Source organism: Oncorhynchus mykiss, chromosome 7 (genome assembly GCF_013265735.2).
Source record: "Oncorhynchus mykiss isolate Arlee chromosome 7, USDA_OmykA_1.1, whole genome shotgun sequence".
NCBI lineage: Eukaryota > Metazoa > Chordata > Actinopteri > Salmoniformes > Salmonidae > Oncorhynchus > Oncorhynchus mykiss.
This window is the reverse complement of record NC_048571.1, coordinates 58,534,717-58,557,730: the sequence shown is the minus strand read 5'-3', so window position 1 is coordinate 58,557,730 and position 23,014 is coordinate 58,534,717. Positions and strand designations below refer to the sequence as shown.

Genomic DNA, 23,014 nt, shown 5'->3' with positions numbered 1-23,014 from the left:
TTGGAAATGACCTGCTCTTAGTCCTGCTCACTGTTTCACAATGGGGTCTGATGAAGCCAAGTTTATAGTGGGACTTTTCAGTAGCCTAGTCTGACCTTTGCACCCAAAAGAGCTCAAGTCAGTCTAGACTTAACCTAAAGTAGCAGGAGTAAAAGAAACACCTGAAACTAGATTCCCTAAATACTAGTCTTGTAGGGAATTCAGCCAATCCAGTAAATGTGAAGGAGGAGTTAAGATGGAGTGGGGTCTTGTTAATCACATCCAAAAGCAGAAGTTGCATCAGAGGCTCTCTTTCCATTTCCCCTGAAAACAGGAACATCCAGTTGTTGGGGACTCAGCAGACGCTAGTCTAGACCCAAGTTATATCTCAGCCCAGACCCAGAAAATCTGTGTTTGTCTAGTGTTGAACCAGTCTATATCTTGTAGGATCACAAGGACCAGCCCATCGCAGGTTTATCTCTGACATACCTTGTTGTAGTAGTAAACTTGGACCACATGCCACTGGCCATCACTGACACCTCCAAGGATGTGGGGTGACACAGTCGTCTTGGTCTCACCTTAACAAATTAAACCGCCCGCAAAAGTTACTTAAACATCATTGAATCAGGGCTTCAGTGGGTCAACACCTGTCACAATAATCACATGTTGATATTTCAATAACAACCAAATGTAGATTTGGGGTAAATTGGCTGACGTGCACTAACAGATCGCCTCCTACCTGCAGAGAAGGTGAGCTGGATCTGCTCGTTGACGATTTCCACAGCGATGAAGTCATGCTTCTCGTTGAAGCGACCATTGTAGAGTAACAAACCGTTTGGCTCCTTCGTGGCAAACCTGGAAGACAGAAAGAAACTGGGCTCACAAAGAGTCCATTCACAGCCAAAGACACCAAGACAGAGTAAACAATCTTTTCAGTGAAGAGAGGTCTTTGTGAGAAAAAAACTAAAACAAGATGCATTCAAGGCAGTATATTTCTACACACAGGAGTTTGCCATACTCGTTGTACTCTGGGCATAAGGGCATACTTCTGTAAATATAACAAATCATTTCTACAATAAATGCATTTTCAACATTCACATTGATCAGTGAAGATCTCAGCAACATGTGTAAATGGTTCTGTATCAATATGAGGTGGAGCCTTTTCATACCCATATAGAAGCTCATCCAGTACCCTCGACACGAGGAAGACAGTGTACTGACTGACATACCCATATAGAAGCTCATCCAGTACCCTCGACACGAGGAAGACAGTGTACTGACTGACATGCCCTACTATAGCAGAGGATACAGATTTTAAACGCACCAGAAAACAACTGTTTTCCTGTCCTATTTTATTACTAGGAGGGTTTATTGATGCACTCTGCCTCGTGATTCCCCTTTGAGGAGCAGAGATGGCTAGATTTAACACCGCAGCAGTTCTCCATGGATCACTGAGCACCCAACAGGGTTAACTACCGCCGAGCACCGTTCTTTGTCTGAGACTATCTGCAGGTAGGCATGGCGCATATACCCCAAAAACTCAGAGACAGCATGAGGTGGATAGTGACTACACACAGAGATGAAAATATGTTCTGATAAGAAGTAACAATCAAATACAATGTCAACGCTACAGCATAATAAACACTACACTAAACTGATGCAGGAAGCATAATGCAGGTGCTTTACAGTATAATATGGAAATAGACTGGCTCAGAATGATATTGATGGTTTGCAGCAATGAGGAGATTATTTTAAACAGAGGAGGAACTAGGCAGAAATGAGGTAGTTACTGTATAACCACAGAAAAAAAAACATTTGATGATGTTTTCTCAAAGAGGAGTATATAAAAACAGGCACTAAACAACCACAATTGGGTTAAATGTGGAAGACACATTTCAGTTGAATGCATTCAGAATAGGTATCCCAATCTGCATTTAGACTTTTATTTCTGAAGACACAATGACAAGAAACCTAGTTTATAGTGCCGGAGGTCGTTGTGGTGTTGTCAGTTACTGTCATGTTAACACACATTTGACCACGCCAGTGCACCCCTGCCTCTCTGGCTTCCTTCCAGAGCCGACACCACTGACACTCCCATTGGATTCAAGGAACGACAGACACGGTCCAACCGCAGAGAACACAGGGCATAAAATTAAACCACACTGGTTTTACAAAGGCATCAAATCATTGGGTCACATTGAGTTCTAAAGGGTCTTCATTTGATTCACCACAAGAGGTAAAAAGATCTCAGTGGAGCTCATTAAAATCAATGTAAATGTATGACAGGGTGTTAAACGACATGCCCAAAAGTATGTGGACACCTGCTCGTCGAAATAACTCATTCCGAAAATCTAATATGATTAATATGGAGTTGGTCCCCCCTTTGCTGCTATGAAAACCTTCACTCTACTGGGAAGGCTTTCCACTAGATGTTGGAACATTGCTACAGGGACTTGCTTCCATTCAGCCACAAGAGCATTAGTGAGGTTGGGCACTGATGTTGGGCAATTAGGTGCAGTCGGCGTTCCAAATCATCCCAAAGGTGTTCGATGGGGTTGAGGTCAGGGTACTGTGCAGGCCAGTCAAGTTCTGTTCTTCCACATCAATCTCGACAAACCATTTCTGTATGGACCTTGCTTTGGGCACGGGGGCATTTTCATGCTGAAACAGGAAAGAGCGTTCCCCAAACTGTTGCCACAAAGTTAGAAGAATAGAATGTCATTGTATTCTGTAGCGTTAAGATTTCCCTTCACTGAAACTAAGGGGCGCGTTTCCCCTGCTCCAGTGTCGAATGGTGGCGAGCTTTACACCACTCCAGCCAACGCTTGGCATGGTGATCTTAGGCTTGTGTGCGGCTGCTCGGGCATGGAAACTGCTTCTGGAAGCAATTTCAGCACAAAAACTGTTCGGCGAGGGCACCATGAAACGTCTAGGAGCTCCCAAACAGTTTTTGTGCTGAAATTGCTTCCAGTGGCAGTTTGGTAGTGAGTGTTGCAACTGAAGACACTCGGCAGTCCCATTCTGTGAGCTTGTGTGACCTACCACTTTGCGTCTGTGCCGTTGTTGCTCCTAGACGTTACCACTTCACAATGACAGCACTTACAGTTTACCGGGGCAGCTCCAGCAGGGCAGACATTTTACGAACTGACTTGTTGGACAAGTGGCATCCTATGACGGTGCCATGTGGCTCTTCAGTAAGGCCATTCTACTGCCAATGTTTGTCTATGGAGATTGCATGCCTGTGTGCTCAATTTTATACATGTCAAATCCACTAATTTGAAGTGGTGTCCGCATACTTTTGTATATACAGTTTATCTTATATAATCATATTGCAGTCCAGGCAAACTGCAAAGGTTGACAGAAAATTATGAAGACAGAAAATCATTTCCCCTCATTCCTGTCCTAGGGGACCACACAGTGAACCTGTTCTGCTTGACACTTGGAACATTCTGAACACCTGTGGGAGAACTGAGAGCCCTGTCGTCTGTGTGACTGGTGTGACTCGTTAGCGCTTGTAGGCAGCATCTGCCTGTTCAGATGGAGACCGTGTCAGACGGATGGAAGCCTACTGACTTCTTTTTCAAATGAGGGTGAGATTCCAGAGATCTGAAATCCAGTGTCTCAGGATGCTCTCAGAACATGCAGGGAGATATTTTGGTTGAATGTTGGGAGGATGTGGGCGTGTATTTGTGCGCATGTAATGTATGCGTTGTGTGTGTGTGTGTCATTGTGGAAATGTGCATGCATTAATCCAGAGCTGGAGTGTAACCATGGGGCACAGCACTGCTGACCTGCTTACTGAGGAGAATGATCATCATGACCTCAGAGAGGGAAGAGGAGAGAAACACACCAGCTCCATCTGAATAACACTGAATATGTGAAACAGAATATCTCCTGTGTTAGATCGTATGCTAATAATAAGAGGGGAAAATGGTTATCATCAAGATGTTGTAGTAGTCATAAATGAATAGGTTTTAAAGGCTTGTGAACACTGCTTCAAGATCACCCCCACCCCCCACCCAAAGGTGGGATATTCTTGTGTTGGTAAAATGTATGATGCGAGAAATGCCGGTGGAAACACCTTTATGGGCAAACATTCATATCAAAGTAAACTTGGGAGTCACACGATGATATTATGTGGTCCTCCCAATACGACTCGGGAACGCATGCAGTTTATTAGGCTACAGATGAAATAAGTTATGATGCACTTCACAGGGTGGTGAAAGTGCACTGTGATGAGCTTGATGCTGCTTTCAGAAAATATCGAGGGTCTTATTCTGATGACATGATGATCGATGCTTGGCTGCCGTTTAACAAATTAAAATAATGTTGCTCTTTTTGTCCATAATAACCTCATCATATAGTAGGCTAAACCCACACATCTGTGAGCTGTTAGCTAGAGCCCACATGCCAAGACCAGAGTGGGCACATTCACTATATAACACAACATGTTTAGTGAAATAAACATCAGTAGAGTTGAAAATGTGGTGGAAACACCATTTATGGGAATTTAACCGCAAAAGTTATTTTATGTGCACTACATCATTACAGTCTTTTATCCACAAGACAATTTGATGAAAACACTTCTCTGGTGGGCAAATGCATAATTTTATGCAGATTTTAGAATATTCACATGAAAATCTGACGCCAATTGGATGTAAACCTTGCTATAGAAACACTTTCAACTCTCCCCTTCAACACACTTCCTGCTAACTATCTCTACTGCAGTCCCGTCTACAGGCTCCAACTCACTGGGCGGTTTCCCCATGAGAACAGCTCTTTACAACAGTAACCTGATCAAGCCAGGTTCAGGTAACAGATACGCCTGACAGACAGCCTGCTGGGTCTTAGCTGTTATATCCCCAGCTGTACACCCCACCTTCTTCACAGCTCTGGGAGCAGTCTGGGAACTACCAGCCAATGCTTTTAAGAAACAGGTCAGTGCAGTTCTCAATCCAAAAACACTGCCATCCGAGCCACTCTCAAAGCAAGGCCACCACTTCAATTAAACTCAAAGGCGTATCAATATCACCACTTGCCATTAACAGCTAGTTTTCAAGCCCTGCCAAGCACTTCTAGAGTGACAACACATTACAAAAGTAGATATCACTGTCAAATGTGGCATTTGTATCAACTGGCGGTATTTTCTTTGCTCTGATGAATACTACACCCATTGTGCTGCTTTTATTGTCACTTGGGATGAAGCATATCATTCATATCAATGTAGCCTCGTCTCATTCACATGAATGTACTTCAGTGTGATGGACTGTGTTCAGTGTTAAGTCCTCATCGGTTTTATTTCAAAGCACCACCCTCCCCTGGAACCTTCCAACAAGATACTAGGCTGTGATAATGGTCTTGAAATACAACTTGCTCTACCTGTATCAGACAAATGACACCCATTATAAACTAGTGCTGATGTAAAACTGGATGGCTGTCAATTGAGAGCGAATACATGTTTCCAAAATATTTAGGCATCCCAGGATGAGGGTACCCCAGGTGTGTGATTTAATAGCAAGACAGACATGCAACAGCACACGCACAAACCCTCGGGGCAGACAATACATCTCCAGATTCACCTCGATGAGAGCAACTGAGGAGAAGAAATAGGCCACACGCTGACTCACAGCTCAAAGTCACCACTGAGTGTAATAAGATGGGACTCCTGGGTCTCTGATTAATGCCCTCAGTTAGGCAAGGAGCCAGTCCAGAAACAGTAAGTTCTCAGGCAGCTGGGCTTCTTCTCATTCACCCACATTAGAAACCTCTCCATCCATCCATCCATCCAGTCGTGGGCAAAAGTTAAGAATGACCCAAATATACATTTTCACAAAGTCTGCTGCTTCAGTTTGTATGATGGCAATTTGTATATACTCCAGAATGTTATGAAGAGTGATCAGATGAATTGCAATTAATTGCAAAGTCCCTCTTGGCCATGCAAATGAACTGAATCCCCCAAAAAACATTTCCACTGCATTTCAGCCCTGCCACAAAAGGACCAGCTGATATGTCAGTGATTCTCTCGTTAACACAGGTGTGAGTGTTGGCGAGGACAAGGCTGGAGATCACTCTGTCATGCTGATTGAGTTCGAATAACATGTTGTGCTTTGCACAAAAAAGGCTTCACAGGCAAGGATATTGCTGCCAGTAAGATTGCACCTAAATCAACCATTTATCGGATCATCAAGAACTTCAAGGAGAGCGGTTCAATTGTTGTGAAGGAGGCTTCAGGGCACCCAAGAAAGTCCAGCAAGCGCCAGGACCGTCTCCTAAAGTTGATTCAGCTGCGGGATGGGGGCACCACCAGTGCAGAGCTTGCTCAGGAATGGCAGCAGGCAGGTGTGAGTGCATCTGCACGCACAGTGAGGTGAAGACTTTTGGAGGACGGCCTGGTGTCAAGAAGGGCAGCAAAGAAATCACTTCTTTCAAGGACAAACCATCAGGGACAGACTGATATTCTGCAAAAAGTACAGGGATTGGACTGCTGGGGACTGGGGTAAAGTCATTTTCTCAGATGAATCCCCTTTCCGATTGTTTGGGGCATCAGGAAAAAAGCTTGTCCGGGGAAGACAAGGTGAGCGCTACCATCAGTCCTGTGTCATGCCAACAGTAAAGCGTCCTGAGATCATTCATGTGTGGGGTTGCATCTCAGCCAAGGGAGTGGGCTCACTCACAATTTTGCCTAAGAACACAGCCATGAATAAAGAATGGCACCAACACATCCTTCAAGAGCAACTTCTCCCAACCATCCAGGAACAGTTTGGTGACGAACAATGCCTTTTCCAGCATGATGGAGCACCTTGCCATAAGGCAAAAGTGATAACTAAGTGGCTCGGGGAAAAAAACATCAATATTTTGGGTCCATGGCCAGGAAACTACCCAAACCTTAATCCCATTGAGAACTTGTGGTCAATCCTCAAGAGGCGGGTGGACAAACAAAAACCCACAAATTCTGACAAACTCCAAGCATTGATTGTGCAAGAATGGGCTACCATCAGTCAGGATGTGGCCCAGAATGTAAATTGACAGCATGCCAGGGCGGATTGTAGAGGTCTTGAAAAAGAAGGGTCAACACTGCAAATATTGACTCTTTGCATCAACTTCATATAATTGTCAATAAAAGCCTTTGAGACTTATGAAATGCTTGTAATTATACTTCAGTATTCCATAGTAACATCTGACAAAAATATGTACGTACAGTCGTGGCCAAAAGTTTTGAGAATGACACAAATATTCATTTTCACAAAGTTTGCTGCTTCAGTGTCTTTAGATATTTTGTCATACACACACACGCACACACATACATACATTACATACATACTCACTCACCATGCTCGGGGAACCCAATCCCTGCTAGAAGAGATTAGACTTTTAAAGACTACAGCTATTAAATGATTCAATAACTTATGAAACACCAGGATGCTTAGCCAATGAGAGGAGAGGAGGAATCATCATGCATCACAGGCTATAAGAGCTGTGAGTGTGAGAGTATAAGGGCAGTTGTGGGATACTTGTGAGAGAGAAAGAGAGCGAGAGAGAGAGAGTGAGAGAGAGAGTATGTGCAGTGTAAGAGAGGAGGCATAAAAAAAAGAGAAAGAGGGAGAAGTAGTGGGAGAAAGAAAGAGAGAGGTGGAGTGAATCACAGTAGTATATTTAGGGATATACTTTGTATTGAGAAAGGGAATGACTGAGATGGCCATGTGCCACTGGGTGGGGTGGTTGTTGTACTTACGAGAGGGAGAGGGTGAAGTGGAAGCGCTGGCGGAGGCCCTTGAAGGTGAGGAAGGACTGCAGGGGGAAGTTCCTGGTGGTCATCTCACAGTAGGGCTTTTCATAACTGCCAGACGGACACTCGCACTTGAATCCTCCCACCAGCAGGTTCACACAGGTGCCCCCGTTCTTACACACATCTGGGGCACAACGCCCGGAGCGGCACGACAGCTCACACCACTTGCCTGGAGGAAGAGAAAGATGGACAGAGATGGGAGGGAGGAATAGAGAGGTGAAGAGAAAGTGAGACGAGTCAGAATTAACCCGTATCAAGGTGACAAATCAGTGCCAGCCCTGGACTGTGTGTGGGTTAAACCCATTGGTCCTCCTTTCCAGTTCAACTTTACTAGTGTCAATTCTCACCACACCACCGCAGCAGTTCAATATGGGGCATGGCAAGATGCCTCCAAAACTTAGCACGAGTCGTGAGGGACAGAGGGGAAGGGAATGTGAGAGAGCGAGGGAGTCACAGAGTGCTATGGCAGGGGGAAACTGTCACTGTTATTAAGCCTCCATGCTTTGTGCAGCCCAGCGCTCACAACTTCTATTTGTCTCCAGTCTCTGGATGAGAGGCTGCAGTTGCTATGACGAGACTGCACGCCTCTTTGCACGAGCTGGAGTTTGTGTCAGAGCCACTCAGCAGTGTGGAACACTTCCGTTGTGTGTCGTGTTACTGTACGGTCCTGTACACACCACACAGACAATATCTCTATAGACTATAGAGACACATGACTTGCGTTGTACATCCTCGCTAATCACAGGATTCTCAGTCTAAGACAATTAAGGATACCCTTTGTTTCACTACTGTTGTAGGGTGCATTCATTCCTTCATTCATTCAACTCCAAGGCTGTTGTGGTTATTATGGATTACACGTTGACAAGATGTGAATTAAAACATGTTATCCTATGCTGACTGTACTGTTACAGTACAATCAGCAATGCACCATGGTGGGCTACACTGGCAGAAGAACAGTCACTTTGCCCTGGTGAACCATGACAATGTGTTGCCGTTTTCTTGTTGATGGCGCTTGGGAACAATTGGCTACTGCTAGTCACCCAGAAACAGAAAAAAACTATAGCTGCATGAGTCGTGTGGAATTTAATCAGCAACTCGCCTCGGGCAACACGTTACTTCTGTCTCTTTAAACAAATGAGGGGAAGATTGGACATTGAGTCATGGCTTGATGTGGTCAAACATCAACAGGAAAGTGGCACGCTGGGATAGTAGTGTACTTCTTCTAAGGTCACCTTGGGCACTACAGTGGCCTCATTCTCTGTGAGCCTTCAACGTTAATGTTCTGTATTCTTCTCTCCAGAGTTATAATTGCACGCCGCATCAAAAGAGAACAATATTTTTATAGTATTTATAATATTTTTAGATCATTATTGATTAATTTACTAAGAAAACTATATGCAATCATCTTACACTCAAACTGAACATTTGTTAATATTCTGTTTACCCCAAAATACCTACCAGCAAAGCTAAAATTCTACTCTAGTGGATATATCCCACCTCGGTGTCTATAAAACATATAGAAGCCAGTAAGAATCAATAGTGAGCATCCGGTCTCCGTCCTGCAGACACCCGAGCCTGTTCTGTTGTCTATATGGTAACCTGAGAATAAACAGAGCCAGTGTTTTTTTTGTCAAGCATCCCTCTGGGACACCCGCCCGCCACAGGTGCAGGGTCTTGGAACAACAGCTCTGGGTTGCTAGGTGAACTGGGCCGCGTGACGATGGGAGGATCTTGCCAGAGTCACAATTTCACCTCAATCAATTATTTAGACAGCATTTCCCCTGCTCTAGGTGCACACCTTCAGATCCCTCCCTCTCTAACTGTCTGTTTACTGCCAGCATGAATCATTAAGGCTGTCAAAATGTGCAGGGATCCTGGCGAAGGTGCCGCTCGGTTTTAGGGAGGAGGAGATGCTCTGCTGTTGTGAGTCCACACACAATTTGCCAGCCAAATGACCAGTCTCCGTAATAACCGTTTGAACAGCAAGAAAAATCTAACACATCTCCTCTCCTCCACTCCTGACTGCATGTGATGCCATAGAAATATAATGAATAGAACGGGAGACCCCATTCAAGTCAAGGATGCATAATGAGTGGACTGTTGGCCCTATGAATTCCGCAACGTGGAGAACACAGACAGAATCACGGAATCCAGACATTAAATGAAATTCAACAATACCGACATAAAAAATGTACTGAACTTAGTAGGAAATCAAATAAATGTATTGAACTTATTAGAAAATACAGCGCCTTCAGAAAGTATTCACACCCCTTGACTTTTTCCACATTTTGTTGAGCTACAACCTGAACCGTTGGAATTTTCACTTGAAAAATACTGCACCAGACACCTTTGTCAGGGGTAAAATACTGGGACTAAGATCTCTTCGACAAAACATTTAAATTAATGAAGCATTTCTTGAGTTATCTTGAGAGTATACTGGCTACGGCATCCCAGATAGACAAACAGTACTATTGCAGCTTGTTGTTGTTTTTTAAGGGAGTATGCGAGCTCACCCATTCGGTTCACCAAAGCATGTGCAAGGTTTAACACTCACACAGATGGGTCTCCAGATGCCTCGTCTCCAACCACCACATATCAAAACTGAGTTGACAAGGCATTCAGATTTTTTTGAAATTGGGTTTTGTCCAGACATCCAAAACATCATTTTCTATGCAACAAAGAACAAAAAACACATCTCTTCCATAATTAATCTTCAGCTCTAACAGACTGAGGAGAGAGAGCTGCTTATCAAACAATAGCCAATTATCACGGGAGATGAGAATCACCAGTAGAATAGGCTAGTACACAGACACCATTCACAGCCCTCAGCGGCCATGTTGTGACAACAGAGTCTATGATCACTACGACTGGTTCATAGTGTCGTAAAGATGTGTGTAATTGTTAAGCTGCTGCTATTAAAATGTGTGTGAATGCGCAGGGGGTTTAAACCCCGTGCTGTAATTAACTCCCCGTGCTGAGACTCCTCTACAGACCTGGATAGGATGTTTCTGCATCTTCAGGTAACTGAAACGTATGGTCTCCTCCCCTAAGTGAAACAGAATGGTAGAGTCCGAATATCGGCATAGTCTCTGCTGAAGGCAAAGAGAACTCAACACTGGGTCGACACACTCAACAGGGCTTATTTAACAGCAAACATACTGTGAATCTGCTGTGAGGATACACTTGACATGTACACTGAGTGTACAAAACATTAAAGACACCTTTCTAATATTGAGTTGGATTTAAAAAGGTGACATCAATAAGGGATCAGCTTTCACCTGGATTCACCTGGTCAGTCTGTCATGGAAAGAGCAGGTGTCCTTAATGTTTTGTACACTCAGTATAAATCAGGTCCATGTAGAAAACTATTCTATATCTCATCCACTGATTCCACTCACTAGTAGTGAAGGTGACAGAGTGGCATAATTGTGATCCCACTGGTCAAACCCAGGTGGGATCATAGCCCAGGTGATGCACCTGGACCAGACAACAGGCTAACATGAGGCAACAATGACGGGGCTTATTTTAACAACTACCTAGATCAGAGGTGAGGGACTAAAACAGAGACATTCTGTGGGATGCATTGAATAAAGCACAAAACACAATCTATGATCACAATCCGATTGCTGCCCATTCAGAGCCTGCAGCAGCCGTCGGGGTCATTTTGAAACGTTTCCATGAGGCATTCCTACATGCTTTGATCTTTGAGTTGATTAATACGACTTCAAACGCGGAATTCTAAAGCTCTCAGCATGTTTGTACTGTTGGCTACAGAGTAAGTACACAACATACAACATTGCTTGATCAAAGAAAAACAGTATGCCACAACAGCCCTGTTCTGTGGAGCCTCTTTTCATGTGGGGCAGAGTGTTTCATATGGGGCAGAGTGTGTTTAGCAATACACTATATATATTCAAAAGTATGTGGACACCCCTTCAAATGAGTGGATTCAGCTATTTCAGCCACACCCGTTGCTGACAAGTGTGTAAAATCGAGCACACAGCCATGCAAACTACATAGACAAACGTTGGTAGTAGAATGGCCTTACTGAAGAGCTCTGTGACTTTCGACGTGGCACCATCACAGGATGCCGCCTTTCCAAAAAGATAGTTTGTCAAATTTCTACCCTGCTAGAGTTGCCCCGGTCAACTGAAAGTGCTGTTATTGTGAAGTGGAAATGTCTAGAAGTTTCATGAAATGGGTTTCCATGGCCAAGCAGCAGAACACAAGCCTAAGATCAACATGCGCAATGCCAAGCGACGGCTGGAGTGGTGTAAAGCTCGCCGCCATTGGACTCTGGAGCAGTGGAAAGGTGTTTTCTGGAGTGATGAATCACGTTTCACTACCTGGCAGTCTGACGGACAAATCTGGGTTTGGCGGATGCCAGGAGAACGCTACCTGCCCCAATACATAGTGCCAACTGTAAAGTTTGGTGGAGGAGGAATAATGGTCTGGGGCTGTTTTTCATGGTTCGGGCTAGGCCCCTTAGTTCCAGTGATGGGAAATCTTAGAGCTACAGCATACAATGGCATTGTAGACAATTCTGTGCTTCCAACTTTGTGGCAACAGTTTGGGGAAGGCCCTTTCCTGTTTCAGCATGACAATGCCCCCATGCACAAAGTGAGGTTCATACAGAAATGGTTTGTAGAAATCGGTGTGGAAAAACGTTATTGGCCTGCAAAAGCCCTGACCTCAACTCCAACAAACACCTTTGGGATGAATTGGAACACTGACTGCGAGCCAGGCCTAATCCCCCAACATCAGTGCCCAACCTTACTAATGCTCGTGGTTGAATGGAAGCAAGTCCCTGCAGCAATGTTCCAACATCTAGTGGAAAGCCTTCCCAGAAGAGTGGAGGTTGTTATAGCAGAAAAGTAGGGACCAACTCCATATCAATGCCCATGATTTTGGAATGAGATGTTTGATGAGCAGGTATTCACATTCGGCCATGTAGTGTAGTTTACAGTGCAGTATGAAACACTGTAAACGTAAAGGCTAAAAGTCGTTTTTTTATTTTACTAGGCAAGTCAGTTAAATCAAATTCTTATTTACAATGACGGCTTACCAAAAGGCAAAAGGCCTCCTGCGGGGATGGGGGCTGGGATAAAATATATATATATATAGGACAAAACACACATCACAACAAGAGAGACATCACAACACTACATAAAGAATGACTTAAGATAACAACACAGCATAGTAGCAACTCAACATGACAATAACATGGTAGCAGCACAAAACATGGTACAAACATTATTGGGCACAGACAACAGCACCAAGGAGACGACAATACATTACACGAAGCAGCCACAACTGTCAGTAAGAGTGTCCAAGATTGAGTCTTTTAATGAAAAGATGGAGATAAACCTGTCCAGTTTGAGTGTTTCTTGCCGCTCGTTCAGGTCGCTAGCTGCAGCGAACTAAAAAGAGGAGCGACTCAGGGATGTGTGTGCTTTGGGGACCTTTAACAGAATGTGACTGGCAGAACGGTGTTGTATGTGGAGGATGAGAGCTGCAGTAGATATCTCAGATAGGGGGGAGTGAGGCCTAAGAGGGTGTTATAAATAAGCATCAACCAGTGGGTCCTGCGACTGGATGACCAGTATAGAGTGCAGTGATGTGTCCGACAAGGAGCATTGGTGGTAAATCTGATGGCCGTACGGTAAAGAACATCTAGCCACTGGAGAGCACCCTTACCTGCCCATCTATAAATGACATCGCCGTAATCTAGCATGGGTAAGATGGTCATCTGAACACTGTTAGTTTGGCAGCTGGGGTGAAAGAGGAGCGATTACGATAGAGGAAACCAAATCTAGATTTAACCTTAGCCTGCATATTTGATATGTGCTGAAAGAATGACAGTGTACAGTTGAGCCATACTTCCAAGTACAATGTATGAGGTGATTACCTCAAGCTCTAAACTCTCAGAAGTAGTAACCACATGACCTTTGTTTTGGAGGTGTCCAGAACAAGGTTAAGGGCAGAGAAAGCTTGTTGGACACTAAGAAAGCTTTGTTCTAGAGCGTTTAACACAAAATCCGGGGAGGGGCCAGTTTAGTATAAGACCATAATCTGCATATAAAATTTATGAGAGAGCTTCCTACTGCCTGAGCTATGTTGTTGATGTAAATTGAGAAGTGCGTGGGGCCTAGGATCGAGCCTTGGGGTACTCCCTTGGTGACAGGCAGTGGCTGAGACAACAGATGTTCAGACTTTATACACTGCACTCTTTGAGGTAGTTTGCAAACCAAGCTAAAGACTTCTCAGGGACACCAATACTCATTAGCCGGCCCACAAGAATAGAATGATCTACCATATCAAAAGCTTTGGCCAAGTCAATAAAAATAGCAGCACAACATTGCTTAGAATCAAGGGCAATTGTGACATCATTGAGGACCTTTAAGGTTGCAGTGACACATCCATAACCTGAGCAGAAACCAGATTGCATATCAGAGAGAATACTGTTGACATCAAGAAAGCCAGTCAGTTATTTATTGACAAGTTTTTACAACACTTTTGAAAAACAAGGCAAAATAGAAATTGGCCAATAACAGTTAGGATCAGCTTGCTCTCCCCCTTTAAATAAAGGACGCACCGTGGCTGCCTTCCAAGGAACCTTCCCAGAGAGGAGAGACAGGTTAAAAAGGTCAGAGATAGGCTTGGCAATGATCGGGCTACAACCTTAAAGAAGAAATGGTCTAAACCATCTGACCTAGATGTTTTTGGGGGTCAAGTTTAGGGAGTTTATTTTGCACCTCGGACTCAGTGACCACCGGCAGAGAGTAACTTTGTAGCGGGGCAGGGGGAAAAGAGGGAAGAGCATTGCTAGTCGCATTAGAAGGGCTGGAATATGAGGAAATGTTGGACGGGCAAGGAGGCATGGCTGAGTCAAATAGGAATCCTAACTTAATGAAGTTGGGATTAAAGAGCTCAGCCATGTGCTCCTTGTCAGTAACAACCACATAATCAACATTAAGAGACATGTGAGGAGTAGGGTTTATTCTCCATTTCTTTAACTGTTTTCCAGAACTCTTGGGGTTAGACCCACAGAGAGAGAACTGCTCCTTAAAGTAACTCACTTTGGCCTTCCGGATAGCCTGAGTGCACTTATTTCTCATTTGCCTGAATGAGAGCCAGAGTATGCGTGTGCCAAGCCTTTCACCAAATGGAAATCTTGAGGTGGAGTAACTCTGCCAAACATTTAACCTTTATTTAACCAGGTAAGTCATTGAGAACACATTCTCTTTTACAATAACGACCTGTATGTATGCGATAGTGATGCACAGGTCAGCTGTTTGTTCACCCGCACCCAACCACAATTGCTAATAACCCATCCGTAACCGCCGGACTATGAGGCCCGCACCCGATAGGCATATGTTGTTTCGGCATATAATTTCTGGCATCTTGGTAAGCTATTTCTTAGTCAAGATGCAGCTTCTCTTCTGTCATTACTTATTGCCCCTTTCACCAGAATAACATCATAAATTGATAGTATGAACCCTTCAATCTAGCTGACATAGGTAAAGTTTGTTTTCCTTTCCTCTTCCATTTCTGTTCCTCTCAAGCAGCAAATATGTTTAGGGACCACGGAGAAAATGCAATAAGCCCAAAAAATGGGAAAGATTTTCCAAGCAAAATTAACATCAGTTTGACCGGTTATATGGAAATTTAAAAATCTGTTAAAACGACCCAACATGTTTTTGATACTCAGTACTTTTTTGAAGAACCTTTGGCTGTGATTACAGCGTTTTCTTGGGTATGATGCTACAAGCTTGGCACACCTGTATTTGGAGAGTTTCTCCCATTCTTCTCTGCAGATCCTCTCAAGCTCTGTCAGGTTGGATTGGGAGCGTCGCTGCACAGCTATTTTCAGGTCTCTCCAGAGATGTTTGATTGAGTTCAAGTCCAGGCTCTGGCTGGGCCACTGAAGGACATTCAGAGACTTGTCCCGAAGCCACTCCTGCGTTGTCTTGGCTGTGTGCTTAGGGTCGTTGCCCTGTTGGAAGGTCAACCTTCGCCCCAGTCTGAGGTCCTGAGTGCTCTGGAGAAGGTTTTCATAAAGGATCTCTGTACTTTGCTCTGTTCATCTTTCCCTCGATCCTGACTAGTCTCCCAGTCCCTGCTGCTGAAAAACATCCCCACAGCATGATTCTGCCACCACCATACTTCACAGTAGAGATGGTATAGGCCAGGTGATGAGTGGTGCCTGGGTTCCTCCAGACGTGACGCTTGCAATTCAGGCCAAAGAGTTCGATCTTGATTTTATCAGACCAGAGAATCTTGTTTCTCATGGTCAGAGTCCTTAAGGTGCCTTTTGGCACACGCCAAGCGGGCTGTCATGTGCCTTTTACTGAGGAGTGGCTTGCGTCTGGCCACTCTACCATAAAGGCCTGATTGGTGGAGTGCTGCAGATATGGTTGTCCTTCTGGAAAGTTCTCCCATCTCTACAGAGGAACTCTGGAGCTCTGTCAGAGTGACCATCGGGTTATTGATCAACCTCCCTGACCAAGACCCTTCTCCCCCGATTGCTCAGTTTGGCCGGGCGGCCAGCTCTAGAAAGAGTTTTGGTGGTTCCAAACGTATTCTATTTAAGAATGATGGAGGCCACTGTGTTCTTGGGAACTTTCAATACTGCAGACATTTTTTTGTACCCTTCCTCAGATCTGTGCCTCGAAACGATCCTGTCTCAGAAATCTATGGACAATTCCTTCTACCTCACGGATTGGTTTTTGCTCTGACATGCACTGTCATCTGTGGGACCTTATATAGACAGGTGTGTGCCTTTCCAAATCATGCCCAATCAATTGAATGTATCATAGGTGGACTCCAATCAAGTTGTAGAAACATCTCAAGGATGATAAATGGAAATAGGATGCACTTGAGCTCAATTTTGAGTCTCATAGTAAAGGGTCTGAATACTAATGTAAATAAGGTATATATATTAAATGTTTTCTAATTGATGAATAAGGCTATAAAGTAACAAAATGTGGAAAAAGTCAAAGGGTCTGAATACTTTCCGAATGCACTGTATAACAGCGATGCGTTCTGCAAGAAACAAGCTGTTAAATACCAGGGAACGACGTGACTCTGATGCATATGGGGATATTGTTTAGCTTTTTTGATATTCAGAGGCTGAGCTATAACCTTCTACAGTTGAGGAGACAATGTTTTATACTTTGCTTTGGAAGTAAACTAATTCCCTAACGACAGATACAACTAATGAAAGAATAACCTCAATGTAGGCTATAGATATGAATTGCACAAGAATGATACATTTATGTTTTAATTATGTATTATTTTCTCTTTATTTAATCCGTTTGATCCCCACTCTCCTATCATTCACACAATATTTCATGACCCTAAACCCAGCTACGGGGACTGCGGGTTATGAGTTAACACTTGCATTCTAATGATGCGCGGGTTTTCTGTCCATTTGTTCTGTTTCCAGACAGTCAACCAGACTTAATCATTTGCTTTGCCCTTCACAACGTGAGTAAAATGGATGGCTGCTCTGCTCTGTTATTTTTCTCGCTTCCATCATACTGCCATCTGGACCCGCCCACGGAACCCAACACACACACACTTGGAGCAGGCAATTCAGCATCTACACATACACACACTCCCTCTGACTCACACACACCCAAACACAACACCCTCAAACACGCACACCAGCCAATTGAGCCCACACACACTCTCGGCACAGCGGGACAGTGTCAAATCCAACTGTCAGTCATGTTGAACAGCAGGAGCTGTGGATTCCATCCAGGACAAGCCCATCAACCCAGCCCTGTCTTTGAGAGGAGACAGGTTGACTGCTCTCTCAGCCTTGTTTCAGCAAATATTAGAGCAAGCCTGAAAGCGTGATACATACATCATAAATCATCAGCTAACACAAGTGTACTGTATGTCTGGATCATATTAATAGTCCTATTACCCGGCAGGCAGGCCCAGTAGATTGAGTTGAACTGAGCTGGGCCGTACAGGCTGTACAGTCCTGATCTAAGTGCAATTGATGAGGATCCCTCTGCTCCTCCTACACCCGACTCACAAGACACACACCACGAACCATCGTCCTCCACAGTTCAGTTTTCACACATCCACAGCGGTACATGAGAAAGAATGGTGCTCAACTTGAACCTCAGTGACTAAGCCTACACAATCAATCACTCACTAGCACAACATATTATGGTCACCCACACTCTTTGCTGCCAATGACTGGAACGAATTGCAAAAAAATGGCTGAAGTTGGAGACTTATATTTCCCTCACTAACTTTAAGCATCAGCTATCTGAGCAGCTCACCGATCGCTGCAGCTGTACACAGCCCATCTGTAAATAGCCCATCCAACTACCTACCTCATCCCCATATTGTTTTTATCTACTTTTTCTTTTGCACACCAGTATTACTACTTGCACATCTCATCATCTGCACATCTATCACCCCAGTGTTAATTTGCTAAACTGTAATTACTTCGCTACTATGGCCTATTTATGCCATTTGCACACACTGTATATAGATTTTTCTATTGTGTTATTGACTGTAGTTTTGTTAATGTGTAACTCTGTGTTGTTGTTTTTTGTTGCACTGCTTTGCTTTATCTTGGCCAGGTCGCAGTTGTAAACGAGAACTTGTTCTCAACTGGCCTACCTGGTTAAATAAAGGTGAAATAAATTAAATTAAATATTAAAAAGGATACCAGAAAAGATTAATCCATCTTTATAGAAAGGAGCGAGAATCCAACCACATGTCATGCTTTTATCTAACTAGAGCAGCAGTTAACTTCAAAGAACATACTGTATGTAGCATAGGGAGAGAGCAGGGCTCGGGTGAAATTAAATTAACTCTCATTCAACCCCACAACCCTTTGATAAACAGAGGGCAAAGACTCTGGTATTTGCTCATATTAGCATATTAGCATATGTTCATTCCCTCTCATTCTACAACTCTCACCTTAAGCAGAGAGAAAGCAGATCCTCTGATATTTTCAGGATATGACAATATTTAACGCAGTGTATGCATAATCGTTCCTCCCTAAATGTGCTTTAAGTGTAAAAAAAGAAGACTTTAAAAGTGAACCCATTTGAGTTGGGGACTGAGATAGTAATGAATAACAGAGTACTGCCATCTTCAAAGACGGAAGCTTTTAAAAGTTCTTCCTATCCACCATTCCTCAGAGCCCACCACCTTTACACAGTTTAGTTACATTTGATCCATCCCAGCTATGTTTTACCAGGGGGCATTGTTACAGGCAGGAGACGCTCTCCCTCTTTCAATCTGTAGCCATCCATAATTTAGCACCTCCTTCCATTATTCCTCTCAGAGCTACTCTGCTGCTGACCGGCCAAATTGCTATGGTTTTCCCCATTCAGAGACACTCATCACTGTAACGCTATAAGATAGACCCCAGGAAGGCAATATCACACTCTGGTGCACCATGGACCTGGCTAATCTTCATAGCACTCACACTGTAAGACCCTGTTAGCTCAACCAAGACAGAACGTGATGGTGATCCAGACTTCCTCCCACACACACTTCCTTCATGCAAGTTCATAATCTCTCATTGATCCCTGCCGGATTGAGATGTATGTTGTTGTTTTTTTTTAACTTGTCAACTCACACACAGACTGCCCTTTTCATTCTCTCAGACAGACAATGGGGAAGGGTAGGAAGTGTGAACAGTTAACAGGCTGGCTCATGTTTAATGTAGTTCCGCCTCATTGGTCCAGGGATTATTAAAATCAATAAGTCACCGCGCTGCATTTGTCCAGCTGAACGGGTGTCATCACTGTATAGGCCCTTAGCCAGGCTGTAGACCGGAGAGTAGGACGGAATGAATGAATTAAATAATTCATTAACAAGATTGATTTCCAATGGGACATTCGACATTAAAATGTACTTTATGGCCACTTAGTGAGAATATGAAACAACATTACTCTTGCCGTTGTGTCTGACGGTTATGAGGCCATTCACTATAAATACAGGACATGCTGCAAACACATCCAAATCATCTTTTGGGTTTTTATAATAGTTTGCTTTTTGTGACACTTACGTCAGTTACGAAGTGAAATATCTTAATTTATAATTCAACATCAAATCAAGAGAGAGAGAGGTCATTTACCTGTATAGTCATCAAGGCACTCGCAGGTGTAGCCTCCCTCTCTGCTGCGACACAGGCCGTGGGTTCCACAGGGTTTGGAGTAGCACAGGTCGATCTCTGTCTCGCAGTAGTCTCCTGTGAAGCCCGTGGGGCAGCGGCAGCGCAGCCCGGCGATGGGGTGGATGGGTCGGAAAAGGATGGTGTCGGACGCCACGAATGGCGCCAGGCTGTCAAACTTCAGCACGGACACACACTTCATGTAGTTCTCGCAGGGCTCTCTCAGGCAGATGTTGTCATCGAAGGGCAGCACCTGCTGGGAGGAGATGTGGGCCAGCAGACTTCGGTTCAGGTACAACCTCTCCTGTAGCTCCTCAGAACCAAAGTACTCTCCCGCTCCATTGGCCCCTGCTGTCCCTCTGTCCACTCTTCCGCCCCCCCGGGACCCCTCTCCCCCCCCACGCGGGCCCTCCCTGGGCACGGCCACAGACAGGCTGACATTGAGGATCCGGGCGCTGACGTCTGTGTCATCCTGGATGTTGAACACTACGACGTCCTCGCGGTCTGCTGACAGCACGCAGGCCACGCCCTCCAAGAACTGGGCCAATAGCAGGGACAGGAAATGCTCCTGGGAGGTGTTGGCCAATCGCAGCGTGATGCTGTTGGAGAGCATTTCGTCTGTGATGATGGTGACCTGGAGCAGACACTGGGCCGACACGGAGTGGATCCCATCTGACAGGAGAGGAAGAGGAGAGACGCAGGGGACACAGTATTAATGCTTCAAAATCTAGATTTACATCACAAACATTACTTACAGTGCCTTCAGAAAGTTCTCAACCCTTGACATTTTTTACATTTAAAATGGATTAAATTTAGATTTTTTTGTCACACCACACACACGTCAAAGTGGAATTATGTATTTCAACATTTTTACAAATTAATTTTAAGAATGAAAAGCTGAAACGTCTTGAGTCAATAAGTATTCAACCCCTTTGGTATGGCAAGCCTAAATATGGACTCACTGTGTGCAATAAGTGATGCAGCCACCACAGAGTTAAAAGAAGCAAGACTGTACAGAATGCAAATATTCCAGAACATGCATCCTGTTTGCAACAATGCACTAAAGTAATACTGCAAAAAAAACATGACAAAGCAATTAGCCTTTGTCCTGAATACAACATGTTATGTTTGGTGCAAATCCAATACAACACTCTACAGAGGACCACTCTCCATATTTTCAAGTTGCATCATGTTATGGGTATGCTTGTAATAATGGGTATGGTTATACTTGTAATAAATGGAATGGAGCTAAGCACAGGAAAAGTCCTAGAGGAAAACCTGGTTCAGTCTGCTTTCCACCAGACACTGGGAGATAAACATACAGTGCCTTGCGAAAGTATTCGGCCCCCTTGAACTTTGCGACCTTTTGCCACATTTCAGGCTTCAAACATAATGATATAAAACTGTATTTTTTTGTGACGAATCAACAACAAGTGGGACACAATCATGAAGTGGAACGACATTTATTGGATATTTCAAACTTTTTTAACAAATCAAAAACTGAAAAATTGGGTGTGCAAAATTATTCAGCCCCCTTAAGTTAATACTTTGTAGCGCCACCTTTTGCTGCGATTACAGCTGTAAGTCGCTTGGGGTATGTCTCTATCAGTTTTGCACATCGAGAGACTGAATTTGTTTCCCATTCCTCCTTGCAAAACAGCTCGAGCTCAGTGAGGTTGGATGGAGAGCATTTGTGAACAGCAGTTTTCAGTTCTTTCCACAGATTCTCGATTGGATTCAGGTCTGGACTTTGACTTGGCCATTCTAACACCTGGATATGTTTATTTTTGAACCATTCCATTGTAGATTTTGCTTTATTTTGGATCATTGTCTTGTTGGAAGACAAATCTCCGTCCCAGTCTCAGGTCTTTTGCAGACTACATCAGGTTTTCTTCCAGAATGGTCCTGTATTTGGCTCCATCCATCTTCCCATCAATTTTAACCATCTTCCCTGTCCCTGCTGAAGAAAAGCAGGCCCAAACCATGATGCTGCCACCACCATGTTTGACAGTGGGGATGGTGTGTTCAGCTGTGTTGCTTTTACGCCAAACATAACGTTTTGCATTGTTGCCAAAAAGTTCAATTTTGGTTTCATCTGACCAGAGCACCTTCTTCCACATGTTTGGTGTGTCTCCCAGGTGGCTTGTGGCAAACTTTAAACGACACTTTTTATGGATATCTTTAAGAAATGGCTTTCTTCTTGCCACTCTTCCATAAAGGCCAGATTTGTGCAATATACGACTGATTGTTGTCCTATGGACAGAGTCTCCCACCTCAGCCGTAGATCTCTGCAGTTCATCCAGAGTGATCATGGGCCTCTTGGCTGCATCTCTGATCAGTCTTCTCCTTGTATGAGCTGAAAGTTTAGAGGGACGGCCAGGTCTTGGTAGATTTGCAGTGGTCTGATACTCCTTCCATTTCAATATTATCGCTTGCACAGTGCTCCTTGGGATGTTTAAAGCTTGGGAAATCTTTTTGTATCCAAATCCGGCTTTAAACTTCTTCACAACAGTATCTCGGACCTGCCTGGTGTGTTCCTTGTTCTTCCTGATGCTCTCTGCGCTTTTAACGGACCTCTGAGACTATCACAGTGCAGGTGCATTTATACGGAGACTTGATTACACACAGGTGGATTGTATTTATCATCATTAGTCATTTAGGTCAACATTGGATCATTCAGAGATCCTCACTGAACTTCTGGAGAGAGTTTGCTGCACTGAAAGTAAAGGGGCTGAATAATTTTGCACGCCCAATTTTTCAGTTTTTGATTTGTTAAAAAAGTTTGAAATATCCAATAAATGTCGTTCCACTTCATGATTGTGTCCCACTTGTTGTTGATTATTCACAAAAAAATACAGTTTTATATCTTTATGTTTGAAGCCTTAAATGTGGCAAAAGGTCGCAAAGTTCAAGGGGGCCGAATACTTTCGCAAGGCACTGTATCTTTCAGCAGGACAATAATCTAAAACACACAAGGTCAAATATACACTGAATGTTTCCCAAGTGGCCGAGATACAGTTTACTTAAATCTACTTGAAAATCTATGGCAAGACCTGAAAATGGTTGTCTAGCAATGATCAGCAATCAATGACAGA

At 43.9% G+C, this 23,014-nt stretch overlaps 1 protein-coding gene across 5 annotated transcripts in view; it reads right to left on the bottom strand.

Moving 5' to 3' along the window:
• The window catches only part of LOC110528980 (cadherin EGF LAG seven-pass G-type receptor 2), an 86,804-nt gene that overhangs the window by 31,271 nt on the left and 32,519 nt on the right, over nt 1-23,014 (bottom strand). For all 5 annotated transcript variants that reach the window (XM_036983630.1, XM_036983628.1, XM_036983626.1 and 2 more), the window contains exons 2-5: nt 19,884-20,591; nt 7,712-7,934; nt 719-834; nt 469-557 (exon numbers count right to left, since the gene is read on the bottom strand). In XM_036983630.1, coding sequence (XP_036839525.1) covers nt 469-557; nt 719-834; nt 7,712-7,934; nt 19,884-20,591 — 1,136 coding nt within the window. The remainder of the gene's footprint in view (nt 1-468; nt 558-718; nt 835-7,711; nt 7,935-19,883; nt 20,592-23,014) is intronic.